Genomic DNA, 17,776 nt, shown 5'->3' on the forward strand with positions numbered 1-17,776 from the left:
CCCCAAGTTCTGTGTACAGATTTGATACTTAGGTAAAATCTTTACTGTTATAACAACATGAAAAAAGGCAGTTTGAGTTGTAAAATGCGATGAGGAAATCTTTCCCAAAATGTATAACTGGAGTAAGAAAAATAGGATGCATGAAGAAACAAAATATTCAACCGATGAGTGAAAGAGTTAAAGTTTCAAATGATGATAGTTTAATCAAGAATATTGCAGTTATTAAGAAATCTTACTTTAAAATTTATTTTCAATTTTTATTACGCAAAATAATAATAATAGTTTAAATGTTAACTTCCATTATTATTTAATTTTAATGTTTTTTTCATTGACTCCCATAATTGGTAGCTTAGTTTGGATACATGGCCACCTTTCTATCGAAAATGATAGTAGATAGTTTGCTGCTTTAGTCATTTTTGTGGTTGTTTCATTGCTTTTATTTAATACAGCACCAGTTTTTTACACTGTAAATTCTATTCTATTTATTTTGTGTGATGGAAAGTTCTTATCGACAAAAATAAGGAATGGAATCTATATGTCAATAGATCTACTCCCAGTTTCTCTTGTAATTACAACACGTTATTTAGCATGTACAAGTGCACAGCCTTACGTAAGCACACAGTCTCATCTCATAACTGTAATTTCTTAAATTGTGTCAACTAATCTCACCATTTACTTATTTCTAATTTTGTTTTATAATTCTTTTGTCAGTTGTTAATTTTTGTCCCAAAAAATGTTGGTGTCAAAAGTTGGATTTTGTTTTTGTTATTTTGATTGAAAGCTTATTACTATTCACTTAGTTGTTCTAATCACGTAACATGATGTAATCATTATATTTGTCTTTACAGCATATAATACTCCACTTATTTTTTGTGAAATTACGCATCAGACTGTCAACTTAATTCTTGCCTATCAGCCACTTTTTCTGTTTCTGGTCTTATAGAAAGTGTGGTGTGCAAAATTCAGGTCAGTATTTGTGCTTTTAAAGGCAAGTTTCCTGTAAACACAATGCAGTCGTTTCTTACAAATTATTTGCCTAGCTATATTACTAACTATTATTAGTATTGGTTTAAACGCTGTAAAATTTCATAACATATTTGTAGTCCAATAATATAAAATAATTTTCTCTGCTGTCTGATTTAAATGAATTGATAATTATTTTGAAAAGTCACAAAATTACCTTTTCAAAGTCTGCAGATTCCTACACCTTTATTATTAAATTTCTTTCCCGTGTTTAATTAGTATACAAAATGCAGAGGAAGTATATAACAAGCAAATGAGTATTTTAATAAGAAATCTTTTATATTAGGAACATTTTTGTGTGTCTCAGATATATTCTTCTCATCATCTAAGAACACATGTTATAAAGAGTACACCAGTATCTATTGTTTGAATATTTAATGTTTGTTGGACCGTGACCACAAATAGATTATTTTATATTCATGTTCAGGATCCTTGAAAGTGCTGTCGGTTGAAGCGAATTTGAATTATGAGAAAACATATCGAACATGAAATATAAACAATTACAATAGTTTTTATGTTGGATAAAGGTTGTTTATTAAATTTCATTTTATGAGTTTTAAGTTTTGTACTGCGTAAAGTAGAATATTTACACTTACTCATAACTCATATTAATTAGAAATTCACATAAGTTTAATGTTTATCATAACAACAATAATCATCTATTTTAGAATTTAAAAAATTGATATTCCTAATGTTAAAGTAGAAAAATAGTCTAAATTGTTGAAGGGTTTTTTTTTTTAAATTACCTACTAACAAGTGCTAACAGTGAAACTGCACCAGTTTAATTAATTGGTGGATGGGGGCTAGCTTATTAAACATGGCTTCAGCCATTGACATTTTAATAGTATTTCAAATCCACAACTTCCAGGATATTATTTCAGGTTATGAGTTAAATGATATATCTGTTATTGTCATCTTTTTATTTATTTTTATTGGTTACTTGTCATTTATTGTTATGGAGACATTTGAGAATATATATACTGATAATAATGCATATTAATATTATCAAACATCTCTTTCTTTTAAACATTCATTACAGCAGTGTTCAATAACCTATAATAAGCACTATCAACAAGCATTTGCAAATTAGCATCTTCTCTAGACTTTGTAATAATATTACAATGTCTGTTAACAATAGCCCCTCATTATAGACCTATAAAAGACCTGCTGCTATTCTTCCAGCATTTGAATACATACCTCAACTTTCAAACATATTTTTTGTTGATAAACGAGAACCGGTTGATTAAATAAGGTTTAAACTATTGATATTTTATCCTAATTCCTTGCAATATGATGCTGATTTTGTATGATGATGCTCCCCAAAACATTCCAGGTATTGTATAAGCTCAGGGTTGTAAGTATACAGTTTCAATGTTATGTGGGATCCAAAATTAATTATTCCTCAGCCAAAAAGATGGGCTGGGCTCGGCTCAGATATAAAAATGTATTCATATATATGTATATCTGTCATCAGACCAAAAGTCACAATAATTGTACATTTCAAACTTAAATAATTTTTTGGATTTCAAGAATTCTGTTAGGATTTTAATCGCTGTAACATACATAGCTAATTGACCCAGAAATGAGAAGTGTTTACTGAAGAAGAGAGCCTTTTTGCTTGAACAGTAAACAAAATAGAATTTTAATTATGAACTGAAGACTTAAAAAGCAGAATCAAAAATGTTAAGGTAAGTTGGCTATTTATTTTATTTAAGGCCTACATCTCATCTTGCACATGTAGCTGCAGATTTTTTTTTAATAGTTCTTAAGCATTTTTATTTGCTACTTTATTATAATAATCGTATAGCTCATTCTTTTTTTTTTTAGTCTGGAATAAACACTCATGAAATGCAAATGCATTTTTAAGTTCTTTTAAACATATCTGAGATAATTTTTAAAATAGTCAATTTTAAAGTTCATATATAAAATAAATATCTTGATCTCTTGATAAACAAGTCTTAACAGAGAATTGCATACCATAGACTGTTATTTTAACTGACTTTGTACAGTCCATTGCTAGACACCTTTTTTCGGTTTTAACCTCCGGGGCCGCAGTTAAGCATTACTGTACAGAGGATGAGACGAATGATTTGTAGTGTGTGTGAAAAATGCCATGCCTGACCGGGATTCGAACCCGGGACCTCCGGATGAAAGGCCGAGACACTACCACTCGCGCCACGGAGGCCGGCAGACACCTTGGTATGTTTTTAATTTACTGCAGAAATGCCGTTGAAGCATCATCAAGTTTGTTAAGTTAGCACTTAGTGCAAAAACTTTATTACAGAAGGGATTATAAATATGCCTACAAGGTGATTCAACTGTGCAAGGCTTAATTTTGCCACTTTCCCATTTATGTAAAGAAATACTTTCTACACCGTAGAAAAACAATCCCCAATGATATGAAAGTAAACCCACTCCTTTCAATCACAAGGAAAGGGGTTTGCAATTTCTGAAGAGCGATTGCAAATTTAATACTAGAATCATCCTGTGATTCGGTGGCTTCAGAAACACTACTTGTCCATGATAGGTAATAAAAATACTTTTCTCAAGCAACATCTCCTATCTGGGAGGTCTTCAAGTGCTTGTTGATTTATAGGCGAGCATCTAAACCCAACTTTTACTCTTGTATTTATTATAAGAGTACTCTTTATTTATGCTTGTTTGCCTATTGTAGGCTCAATTTATTGCTCTTGCTGCTGTAAAATTCACACTATAAATGTGCTTCTTACAACTAATTAATGAGGAGGATGCTCCCTTTTTATTAAGTACAAGTACACATCTGCTCTCTCACTCCCATCTACATCTTGCTGTTCCATTTATATAACATAATATGATGCAACTACTTTCAGAGAAAGGAAAAAGTTGTCTGCCGTACTAGCTTAGCATTAAACCAGTTTCAGTGATATAAGAGTTGCTCAATTATCTGTACGAGAAACTAGCTTCTGGGACTATCTCGATAAACATGTGGAAGAATGCCATGGTAATTTTTTTATCAGCTCTGTTATTGTAGTTCTGTAAATCTCTGAAATTTTATAATTTAATATACATTAATTTTTTTAATAGTCATTGAAAGAAACAAAATGGCTTTTGTAAAAATTAAAGGCCTTCTAGTCTGTAATTTTTTCCTCAAATTCCTCCTGTTTGTCAATCAGTATATACAGTAATTCTTACCAAAGAAGCTTTAATGGAACAACTTGTGATGAAGTAAATTTTCATGGTCATTTACCCTTCCCTTGCCATGCCATCTCATATTTTGTTATATTAAATGCTTTTGAATTTTTTTTGGTTCACCAAATCATACTTGATCTTCAGTATCAATATTTGCAGTTACATATAATTTATTTTTTACATTCATACGCGTAAAATAAAAATAATTTTTCCAGAAAAAGCTAAAATTATTTATTAATTTTGGAAAACTATTTTATAAAAAAAAATTAATTATATTCAATAAAACATTTAAAAAGTTTTTTTTTTTGTTTTAATGAATTCACCACAGAAGCTTTTTGAACTTGTACATGGGAATTTGGAAATGAAATTTTTTAGCATATGAAAAATGCCCTGCCTGACTGGAACTTGTGACCCGTGCATGAAAAGCTAAGACAATACCAATCTATCAAGAGATCAGCATACAATAAACACTATTTTCTTTTTACATTCATTCTCCAGTAGATCCATAAACCAACATATGGAATCAAAATATTATTTTATATTACTTTTAGCGATAAAAAAATGTTTCCATAGATAGTTAAGAGTACATGTGTTGTAGAGCAGAAACTAATAAGTAAACATTTATGAAAATGGAATTCTGTCGTGGGATGGGTGCTTGATGTTTCATCTTATAAAATCTTAGGGATTAGATAGTACCTGTCTCAGTGAATTATTAGGAACTTAATAAGGCTAGAATATGTTTGAATTTCTGAAATTATCAACTATTCAGCTTCATTGCATTCAGTGTTAGGTTCTTCTTTAGACTGAAGGGTATATATTATAACCTGCTGGTTATTTACTTTTTAAAATTGTGAGATATTTTAAATGAAATTTAATCAAACTACATTTATAATTTTAATTTTTGAAATTACTTTTTTGAACCATCGTGTGTATCAATCTTTAAAAAAAGATCTGCAGCCTCTCTGCTCACAAATTTGTATTGATGCTTTACAGTATGTGAAATATTAACTTTTGAATCTTGACATAATATCTGAACTTTGTAATTAAAGATTTTTTCTTTTGAAGTATATAACTAAAAAGATTCTCTCTTATTTTAATAAAAGTATTTTTTTAAAAAGAGGGTTTACCTAATTTCTAATTAGTGTGAACTTTTATAGTAGTTTTTTTAATCACTTTTGAGTTGAGAATATATGTATGAAAAGTTTTTCCCTTGTGGGAAACCTAATCTTAGTTCTAGTGAAGTTTAAGGAAAATTTATTAATTCAATTTTGTAAAATATTAATAATTCTTACATATATTATATAAATATATTAGTTGAATTAATGATTTCATTGATATTTTTAGACAATAAAATTTTAATTCGATCAATCCACAGTACATGTATATAATAGCTACAGGATGGGATCCCTGCTATCTAAGGATGCAAACCTGCCTTCTGTGGATGTGATCTAAGGCACCAAGAAACTGTCTCCCTCTTATGCAAAATGTTCTTTCAATAATATAAATCTCTAATATAAATGAAAATTCTCATTTTCTGCTACCTGCTACTCCATGGTGGAGCGATTGTAGCGTTTTTGTATCGTACGGAAAGTAATGGGTTCAAATTCTAATCGGTCTTCAACTGTTACACATATTACAAAATTCAACTATCATAAAGTGATTGTAATTATGTGTAAACCTGTTGTTGCTTCCAGATTAAATAAATAAGCCTTTGGTTTTAGGTTTCTTCAGTGCAGAATTACATCTTTTCCTCAATTCTGTATTCTTAATCCTGATGTAGATTAAGCTCCCAGTTTTGAAATTGAAAACAGCATTCACTTCAAACAGATCCATGAAACATATATTTTGCAATTATTTTATATAGCATTTATTTACTCATAACTATGTACGTTTAGCATTACCACATTTATTATCAAAATTATAAATAATTTTTTAAATTTGCAAACCTACTGGCATCTTAGAATTCCTTGCATAATAATTCTGAATTATTTGCCTTGCAGCGCTAATTTAGTTATTGTAGATTGCACAAATTAAGAGAAAAACATCATGATAGTTGTACTTGCTATATATTTCTTTCTCTGAAGTGTTGATATTTTTTGTTTGCTGAATAAGCTAAATTATAAAATTATCAGTTTTTATTACTAAGAATATTGCTGTCTGGATATTATTCTGATATAATTTATTTTTCTAATCATTTATTTACTAAAATATAATCTTAACACAGGAGTTTTGGATAAGACAGTAAATTTTATTTTCTTTAAATTGTTGGTCCCACAACTGGGTTACCTCTAGAGAGACATCAGAGGTAAAAACATTTACATTAAGTTCTGTTTTTTTTTTTACATAAATTTTCTTTAGTTCTTTAATAACTTTTTTCACCATAGTTAAATAAAAACCTGATTGAAGTTCTGTTTTTTGCATCTCTCTTTTGGTCTATTCTTTAGTCTGCTGCATTAGTAACCCATTCAAATGTTTTCAACTCCAGTCGTATAAAGTTGTCTCATAATTCTGACACTTTTAGGATAAAGTTATTTATGCACAGAAATCATAAGTTATTGGTGCGATAAGAAAAAGAAAATAGTAGAGGATTTAATAACACAGTTTTTAAGATTTCAGTTACTGTAATTATTAAGCCAATTACTACTGTTATGTAGAATACTTCTTACTTCAGGAAATATTTCAAACTTCTATGTTCATTAATATTTATAATGAAAACAATTCACGTTGCAAGATTTATTTAATTTTAGTAGCAGATGAACATTTCAAATTATTTATTCACTTGACGTCAACATATACATTCTTTGGTATCTTGATGTATTTCAGTGATAGTATGTTATTTATTTATTTCAAAACTATATATTATGTTTCATATGTTAGGCTTTATTTTAATTCAGATACACTTATACTAAGCCACTTTTAAACAACTCCTTCATGAAATACTACTTCAATTCCATTGCTTATAATAATACACAGAACTACACACAATAATAATACACAGAACTTTCTTTGTTTATGTAGTATTTTTACATAAGCAAAGAAAGCGGCAAGCATAAAGAAATTTGTTTAAAATATAAAATGCTATGCTTGTAGGTTTTCTCTATTCATTATAATATATCAAAACATTGTTATCATTTTTAAAACTGACTTTAAATTTTATACCTGATTATTTATGTATCGGATTTTTTAAAAAAGTTCCTTCATGAGTGAGAATGTATTTTATTTTATTGCAACTACGTCAAGGATTTACTGTGTTGTGCTCAGCATTACGTAGATGGGATGTATCTTCAACAATTAAAATATTTAGTTTAGTTTTCAAACATTAGAAAAATTTTTATCATGAAAGTATTGAAATCCTGATTAAAATTTTTGAAACTTTTATCGCATCCCTGCAGTAAATTTTTTTATTTTATTAAGTTTTTGTCGTTTAATATCTAAATGAGATTTCATTTCATAATTGATGGTACATATTTTTTTAAAAAATAAAGTATAAAAGTGAACTGAAGTGCATTGTGATTTTGTGCGTATAACTCTGGTAGAGACTGGATGGATAGGTAATTAGGAAATGAAAAGCAATTTAGTAGCGCAGATGTTATCCGCTGTGAGTGTAACATAAAAAATCCTATTTTTTGCACAAAGTATATGTGTAGTTAAGTATTGTGAAAGTTTTGTAAAAAAATTTTACACACTTTTTAAATAAAAAGACATTAATATAAAAAAGTGAATGTAGAGTCAAACTAAAATTATGTTATTATTCCATATATTGAATTAACTGAATAAAATGCAGTTCTATTTTAATTTACTAGCAGTTGATCTTACTTAAGGTATTTGACAATTTAAATATAAATCAACATTTTGGACAAAACTAATCTGCATCACATTAAAATAGTATGGTTTAACACTTTGAGAACATCTAAACCAGTAGCATTTTCAAAGTAAAGCAGACAAATATAATATGATTTAAGGATACAGTACCGCTGATTAAGGACTAATTCTTGTTTATCATGGAATTAAATAACATTGCATATCAGGTAACAATTGTCACCTTTTGCAAAAAACTTTATAACATTTATTCTTTAACAAAAAGAAGTGATTTCAATTAAATTTTGTTTTATTCTAACCAGGCTGGAAAACTTAACTGTTAAAATTTATTATATACCTTACTACAACTATTTGAAAAAATGTCAAAACAGATTGGAATTTGTTGCTTTTATGTTGAAAAAATTCTGTGAGGCTCTCAGAATAGTGTTTGAAAGAAAATATAGTTTCTAAAAAATTGATTTCTTAAGTTTTATTGCCTAATTTGAAACAATAAATTGTTATTTTGAACTAAATTTTTATAAGATAAGGTTTGGTTTTTCTCTGTAATCGTTTTTTTTATAGACAAAATTATAGTCCAGACAATAGTAATAAAGTTTAATATGTTTTTTAATTGATCCTGGACATATGTTTATGCCTTTGTGAATTATATTTTCACAATTTAAGTTTAATAGATGCGATATATTTTTTAACTTAATTTTTAAAGTTTTGTCAATGTGAATCCAAGATAAGATTGACTTAGATTAAAACGTAATTAATAATTCATTCCTTTATTAGCCTTTTTTGTTTAGCTTCTCTTTCTGCAAATCTACTTTTTAAATCTGCATATATTTTTTTCAATTATCCCTTTAATGAAGTTACAGATCTTTGGTAATAAATATAAGTTTACAGTTTGTTCAAGGTTTACATTAATGGAACCATTATTATCTTTAGTTTAGCTACATATATCGTAATTATTATTGGTAAAAATTTGAGAGGAAAGTTCTAGCTCAGAGTATGAGGAAAATTTATTATTTAAAAATGTTTGAATTACTTTACAATAGGTAATACTAACTTTAAAAAAAAATTGTTATGGAAATTGACGTCTAAAAGGTAACTTATTGCCTGTTTTAAATATTTTATTTCTCTATATTAATTTTGTTATTTTTTATTAATTTTAATAAATATATTTTGACCATTCAGTTAAATATTTTATGAAGTTATGATATTTTCAGAATGTGCAATTTGTGGTTTAACATTTCTAGATTTTTGTGGACAGTTTACCAAATTTGTTTTTAATTTAAAAGGATTTAGTGTATAAATTTCATATTCAAAGGTTTTATAACTTTTATAAAAAAGTACTTTTCTCTTTTCTCATTTTATTCAGGATACAAATAAGAAAATTATGTTTATAAAGGATAATTAACAAGTTAATGTGACTTATATTAACCCAGTGTGTGACTTTAATTTCTTTTTATGAGTTTCCTATCATATTTGCACCTGTAACATTTAAATAATTTTTAAAATGGATTATTCTGTGTGAAAAGAAATAATGTTTTTACAAGTGTATAAAAAGTATTGTATATTAAATGTTATGTTTATTTTTAATCCTGATAAATGAATATTTTTACTAAAAGGAAAATATTTAAAAGAATCTTTATCATCATTAGTGTACAGTTATACATTAACGGCAAAGTAATTTTTTTTTCTTTTGATATTGCTGACATTTTTATATGCCAAACACTTAAAGTTGCTAGAATACATTATATATATATACATTTAGTATCCAATGTCTTTGTCTTTGTGTTAACATGCTGTTAAGTTTATTCATTTTTTATGAAGTTCTTACTTAATAAGTTATGATGATGATTCCCTTCTCCATATAGTTTTGAGATTCTCAAATTTGTAATTTTTGTTGCCATGAATTTGTTATAGTATGATTTCACTAATTACAAACCACTTGCACCCTGCGACCAGACTGAAGAAAAAAATTTGAAATTTTTCCTTTTGTTAAACAATGACATTTAGTAGTAATTTCATCTTTAATATTTAATCTTATTTTTGTTAATATAATTTTCTTTTTTTTATTGTTACAGGACGGTGGAACCGGTTCAGGTGCACGATCACAAACTTCCACGCAGCAGAATAAGTCAGGTGCTAAGCAGAATTACAGTCCTTCGTACTGGAACGCTAACTAAACCATTGATTTTCAGAATGAAAAACAACTTTTAACTGTAAAGCAGCAGAATAATTCGGTTAATATTTTTTCCAGAAATATTTAATCAGGCTCAAAACCATTGTATATTTGTTTATAATATGAAGATTGTTGATTGTCACCACCCTTGATGTTTTGTACTACGTAAAAAAAATAAATGAATGAAGCTAGTAAGGTGGAGCGGTATTGAATGTTATTATTTACGATGCTGTTCTTTTATTGTTGTATAATTATTATTATTACAGTTAATATCATCATTGTTTGTTGTAATACTCTCTGCCTTTGCACTTTAAATGTAATATTTCAATCTCGTGTACATTTTATATACGTTAATGTAACAAGAAAACTTCCTGACTTCCCAAACTGCTGCATAACAGAGATGGTTATTATAAATAAAAGAATAAATATTGTATTATATGTGTAGTCTAGTTTTTTTTTTAACAAGATACTATTTGGTGGATTCAGCATAATGTTCTTTTTTTTCTCTCTTTTTTGGCTTTATTTTTTAATGCATTTTTAGTAGTGTGCTTGAAAAAGAAAAAACGGTAAATAAATTTGTATTATCATTATTACCATTGTAATGAATTATATAAGATAATCTTATTGTATTTTATGCTGTTATAAATATATATATTTGTATCAGTTATTTTGTGTAACACTGTTTTTTAGTGGTGATGTTTAATAACCGATTTTTATTATTTATTTAATCGGCTAATTAACTAACTATATTATTATTAATTTATTTATTATTTTATAATACAACAGTGAATATATAGATGGCAAGACTGATTTTGTAAAATTTTTATGATGTTAGTATTAATAAATTTATTAATATTATATTAATTTTTATTTTTATGATTATTTAATTATTTACATTATTTTGTGTACGAGCCACGGGTGATTAAACTTTGCCACTAAAATATAGTTGTTCTGTGTATTTTGTAGAAAACCAAAACCCAAAGAGTGCTTTATAATTCTCACAGTCTGTAAAAGAAATTATTAGTGTAACTAAAGAAAGACTTAAAAAATATAGTGTAACTATAAAGATATTCTTTGGATGTAGGATACATAAAATTGGTTATTGTTTATTATTAATTATTGATTATTATTATTATTATTATTATTATTATCATTAATTATTATTATTATGTATATTTATAATTCAGTCTATTATTAAATTTTATTTAATACAAACAAATAATTTGCTAAATGAACATGTGTAAATTGGCTATGTTATCTCTTCCTTTTAATCAAATTCCTGTTATTTTGTTTGTTTTTTTTTAACCTTTGTAACCATCAGATTAATAACAGAAGACAAATCTTAAAAGTGTGTAAGTTATAGACCAATGTGGTTGGCAGACATTATTAAAATCGCATATATTTTGTAGATGTTTGGTGGAAAGAAAACACTAATAGATTATACAAGATTACATAAACATTATAAAAATTAAAACAATAGAAATTTTATTCTTCAATTGTGGTAGTTTTTGGGTTAAAAATGCTAACTATAAATACTTGTCTTTCGTTACATAGTATTTTTTTATTAGTAATTGTGAGGTTTAACACCCAGTTTTTAGCAATCTACAGTACCTGCAAGTAGAATAATTTATAGGTTCTAAGTAGCCGTTACACTCCTAGAAAAATATACAGTTGTGAAATTAATAAATATTTTGAACATTTATATTCATTTGTATTTACAAATTAACAGCACCCTCCTGGTGAAAGCTCAGAACTATATGTCTCCATAACCTCGATAATATTTTGCAAAGTCTCATTGGAGTTATAATTCATAAAGGTTACTGATGCAAATATTTATATGTGTTCAGATGTTGAGATACATAAGCCTTGATTATTTCCTACGATGAGTAGTCAGGTATGGTAAGGTTGTCAGGGCTTTGGGGTGGCTATTGCAGTTGGCCTGGTGATGCTTGTGAACCATGACCGATCTAGCGTGAAATTGTTCATTTAGGAAATTGCGCACTCAAAGAGTAAAATTAGCTAGAGGCAGCCCTATCTTTCTGTATTCAGATACATTATGCAATATCCTTCTCATGAAGTTGAGGCGCTGACCATCCTCCCAACATTTATAAATTAGTATCACCATTTACATACTCTTCAAAATAATATGGTTAATTAAATTATGATGAGGTGGGATTCCCTTCCATTCGTGCATAAACTGAGGATTCTCCTTAGCACCGAAAAACACATTCCTGGCTCATGAATTGCAATAAATTTACACATATATCAGAAAACGACAGTTATTTATGCACAACACAAGGAAATCATGTTCAGTGTCATATCCAATAATTCACTCACAAAAGTTAGTCAAAATGGTTTCATATTGGAATATTTTTTAATATGATCACGCCTTGTTGCCCGCGTTATATTAAGTTTGGCCGTTCATTTAGAAATAGATTTGATTGTAGATTGATCATTCAAATCTGTGATGGTGACATATGTTTGCATTTGTGTCTTCTTTTGTCCATTGTGCGACTTTTCTTAAACACTGCCCATAGTAAATGCACATTTTTCCTGATCAAGCATTGTTGCTTTATGAAATGAGTCTTGTTAAAACATTCACAGAATCCGTTCGTTATTTGCAGCATTATTTATGTAGTCTTTCACGCAACTAAATGTACGTTACCAACAACTTCTTGACGCTAACTGCATCCGCTTACATCTGACATGCCTTTGCAACTGAAACAAGAGAGTGGGTGAGTATCCTGTGTGACCTTGTGAGCAGTGATACCAACCCCAGTAAAGAAATTATTTCTTTGGAACTGAATACCACATGACTTTCAAAACGGTAGCAACATATTATTTGGAGGGGGAGGTACAGGGACTTTTTATAGTTAATTAATTAGATAAGATTGAGATAGTCCTTATCCAGGTTTATAATGGCTTTATTTCATTTATAATAGTAGAATTGTTTGAAATTTGCACAATAATGCATTTATATTTTTTGGGGGATTTATGTTTAATCTACATTTTCTTATTTGTTGTAGTGAACAGAGATTATATCTCCTTGCTAGTCTGTATATATCCAAGAGGACAACCTTCTTCATTGGTGAAAATAAATCATATGAACATTAATGGAACTCAATGCTTGATGCGATGAGTTTACCTGGGTGTAAATCGCACCTAGTAAAACATTCTGTTTCCACCCCTTAATGTGATGCTTGAAATATCTTGCTACCTTTTCACAATACTTCCTCCTTAAAATTTTGGTTAGTGAAGTACAGGATGTTCAACTTAAAAGAAGCCCCTTCACTCAGTAGTGTATACTAAATGCATATTTTGGTGAGAGATGGGTAAAATAATGTTGATATGACTGGAGTGGGGAGGGCTATTTATTGCCTGTACATTTGAGTATTACCAGTCTGTGTTGAACATTGGCTTTTAATCGAGGTTGTGTAATCAGGTGTTTGCTAACATGCTGTTGAACATGTATTCGTGATGGAAACTTATTTAGAAATGTAATCTCTTGTTGTGTCGGCAAAGGATCAGTGAGAAATTTGAAAAGGAAGCACAAGCACCAGTGAAAAGTTATTCAGATATTAGAAACGTGCCCAACAGGTCACTTTTATCAAAGCAGGTTGTATAGGACAGTAAAGCAATAGTTACAAGATCTCATAAATTTTTGCAAACACTAAGCCAGAAAAAGAACGTTAACTAGGTTCAGCCCATATTACAGTGAGGAGAATGCTTAATCTTATCCATATCGAACGCAGGTTTTCCGTTAGCCACCTACTGCTGATTAAGGTTTTTTTGCTGTTATGGTTCAAGAACTTCATTAGAGACATTGGCATTTTACATCAAGTGTTTTTCACAAATGAAGCATAGTTTCATCTTTGTGGGTATGTTTTTAACTACCAGACCTGAAAACCTGCACTTTTTCTTTGCATCTCCCCTACATCCACAAAAAATAGATACAGTGTGCAATTTGAAGGCAACACATAATAGGAACCTTGTTTTTTTGAAAGAAATCAGATGCTGCCGTCTACCAAGAAACAGTTCATAGCCTTACTGCAAATGGATAACTGCTGGTTTCAACAAGACAGCGCCACTTTCCATGCAGTTTGCTTGTAAAATCCTGTGCCACAGGATTTTACAAGTGGAAGAATCATTTCTAAAGGATTGGGGAGATCACCAAGATCTCCTGATCTGACTTGTCCAAACTTCTTTATGCGAGGTTACTTGAAAAAGATTGTTTATAAGAGCAATCCACAAATCATGCAGGAGTTGAAGACAAACATTACCAATGCCATCCAGGAAATAGGGTACAGCCAACAAGAGGAGCCACCAGGAACATGGTTAAGAAGTGGATGGACATCATTTTTAACACCTTATGTAAGCATTTGCCAATAAACTATTATTTATAGACTAAAGTAAGTGATGGGGCCTCTTTTAACATGAACATCTGTAGCACCATAAGTCAGGTGATCTTTCCTGCTTGTTTATTACTGTAGCAGGTCCATTTGTTCCACTGGCTAATCTTTTGAAGATTTTAGGTATGATAAATCCAGTACTGCTCAGCTTCATTAAAGAAATATGAGGTGTGTGAGAAAAGTAATGAGATTGGTAACTGCAAGCAATCTGGTAACGCTGTGTTAGACCAGTTTGTCCATCCCTTCCACAAGCTCAGTACGAGTTTCAACTTTGCTAAGCCAACACATTATTTTTGACAGCGCCATCAGTGAACTTGTGTTTTGTTTGTTACAGAAATGGAGCATCGAAATTTAGAGTAACGTTGTGCAATCAAGTTTTGTGTTGAACTTGGGGAATCCATGAGTGTGACCTTTGAAAAATTGAAACAGGCCTGTGGGGAACATTGCTTATCAAGAGCACAAGTTTTCCATTGGTACAAATCGTTTTTGGAAGGCCGAGAACACATTGAAGATCAACCTCGCTCAGGGAAACCATCAACTTCAAAAGCGTTGAGTGTGTGAGGGTTCTTGGGAGATCAGACTGTCGTTTAACAATAAGGACGATAAGTGAACAGTTAAATTTAAACTTTCACCATACATCAAATTTTGACAGACGATTTGGACATGCGAAATTGGTGCCAAAAAACCTCACAATGGAACAGAAGGACAATCGAAGAAACATGTGCGTTGATCTTCTTGAGAGGATTGACAATGAACAAGAATTCTTCAATCGTTTGATCACTGGTGATGAATCCTGGATATTTGAGTACGATCCTGAAACAAAGCGAACAGTGGCACACTCCGTCATCTCGACCAAAAAATGTCGAATGAGCAAATCAAAGATCAAAACCATGCTGATTTGCTTTTTTGACAGTGGGGTATTGTGCATAAAGAATTGTTCCTCCAGGACAAACTGTCAACCAAGTGTTTTACTAAGGTGTCCTTGAAAGGCTCAGGAAAAGAGTGATTTGCGTGAGACCAGACAAGTGGATGCTTCATCATGACAATGCCCCGTGTCACACGGCCATTTCCATTATGGAATTTTTTACCTCAAAATGCATTCCTACAGTTCCTCAACCCCCCTATTCACCTGATTTGAGTCCTTGTGACTTTTTCCTTTGCCCGAAATATGTCTTAAAAGGGCATCATGTGTTGCTGAAAGAGAGTAAAAGGAGTTGTGGTAACAAATATAATCTTGAGATTTGTAACAGGAAAAATTAATTACAAAAAGTATAGTTGATGTATGACTTTCAAGTAATAGCCTTTTTTTATATTATACAGTGTAACATGTACAAGGAACTATTTTACCTGTGAATGGTATAACTGAAATGAAATAAATATTTTTTTCAAGATTGAAAAGTATGTGAATTTAATTCAAAGATAAAATAGATGATTCATGACTCCCCGGTTAAATTATTAAGAATATTTATTTCTACCACCACTTCATTTCAAAGATGGTATTGATTAAAAAGCTGACAACAAAGTTGTTAATACTTTCCTGGCATTGGTTATTTATTATTTTTCGAAAAATTCAAAAAAATTATATTTTTAAACTTTGATTGGCTCCCCCACCCACAATTTTGCTCTCAAACTATTTTTTTTTGGGGGGCCACTTGCACTACTACTGTGCTTAAGAGGATAAAAAAAATTTTAATTTACAAAACATGCAATTAATAAAAAGATAAGCTTTTTCATTTTTGGGGAAGGGAGAATTTGGAGATATTTTTTTTTAGAAATGGTAAAATAAGTATGTATTCAGCTTAATATAAAGTGGGATTATGTTTTTAAAATTTGGAGAAAATTGATCTCAAGAAAATTATCTACCTCACACCCCAGAAATATTTAATCCAAGTGTTTACCACAGATTACCCCCAGATAAATGAGTCTGTGCCAAATTTCATCAAAACTGATTTATTGAGTCAAAAGTTATTAAGCTAATTTTATTTTAAAGTCATTAAGCTATTACATGCCAACACATGTACATACATATGAATATTACCCCACTTTTTTTGGGAGGGTCCCTGCATCATGAAAAGTCAAGAACACCCATTTTTCGACCGATTACATTACTTTCCTTCTTGTGGTATAGCTGTAGCTAAGATGCCAGGAAAGTAAAAGTAATGAAAGCTGTGGTCAGCCTTTATACATACAAAAACTGATTGTAGGATGTGAGATGCCCAATTTCAAGTGATGCAAAACTCATCTCAGGCAGTGCTTAAAGAAGTATGTTTTTTAAGGATATAGCTACAGGTTTATAAAAAAAAATGCATCAACAGACCCTTATTAACATTGTATTTGAAGAACATGTATAAATCCCATGAAGAGCTATGGAATGTTATGATTACTTGATGTTACATACATATTTGGACTTTTCTAAACATTAAAGGTGTAAATTCATAAACATGAACTTTGTGAATAGATGTTGAAATGCTACTATATTTGAATTTGTAAGTATCAGGTTACTTACAAAGTGGGACCAATGTTTAAAAAGCTTTAATGTAAGTGCTAGTATATATATATATATAGCATTCCATTATACAAATTATGTTACTTATACAGATTTTTTAACACAACAATGTTTCTTTAAAACAAAGGGTGATAGAAAAACTCTCTTTACAGATCTGTAATCTGTGCAAAATGTCAATTGAGAAAAAAGTACCATACAAGTATATTGAGAAATTTTGGAAATATTTATTACCTTATATTACAATATACCTGTTCCTTTACAGTCCTTTATGATAACTGAACACAGTAATTCCCTACTTGTTCTCGAACCAATCAACACAGCTGGTTTAGTGAAACAAACTGTTTGTTTTGGTGTTTTAACTTTTGTCCTAAATTATTTCCAGACCTGCAATCTTGAGTTCCTGTTTCTTTTTAAAAGAAAGTTAATTCTTGTTAATTAAAAAAAGAGCATCTTTTTTTTATCATGTATTGTGCTTTCCCTTTTTAAAATGTTGATGTTTTTGCTATCAATCTCCAACTAGCTTTTGACTATTAATACCACATTGTTATACACAGCAACATAGTGTGTCCTAATTTTGTAAACAATAGTGATCCATGTATCTGAGAAAGTATTCAAGAGTTTTTACTTTTCTGTACTGTAATATACAGAATATACTGTACTTCTGTAATATACAGAAGTAAC

General features: G+C 29.7%; 1 protein-coding gene across 3 annotated transcripts in view; it reads left to right on the plus strand.

Moving 5' to 3' along the window:
- LOC142321353 (uncharacterized) overlaps positions 1–11,415 on the plus strand; it is a 132,761-nt gene extending 121,346 nt beyond the window's left edge. For all 3 annotated transcript variants that reach the window (XM_075359369.1, XM_075359370.1, XM_075359371.1), the window contains exon 20: positions 10,083–11,415. In XM_075359369.1, the coding sequence (XP_075215484.1) occupies positions 10,083–10,184 (102 nt within the window). In that variant the 3' untranslated portion in view covers positions 10,185–11,415. The remainder of the gene's footprint in view (positions 1–10,082) is intronic.
- Positions 11,416–17,776: the final 6,361 nt, after the last annotated feature.

The sequence above is a fragment of the Lycorma delicatula genome, chromosome 3 (genome assembly GCF_047948215.1).
Source record: "Lycorma delicatula isolate Av1 chromosome 3, ASM4794821v1, whole genome shotgun sequence".
In the NCBI taxonomy this organism is placed as follows: domain Eukaryota; kingdom Metazoa; phylum Arthropoda; class Insecta; order Hemiptera; family Fulgoridae; genus Lycorma; species Lycorma delicatula.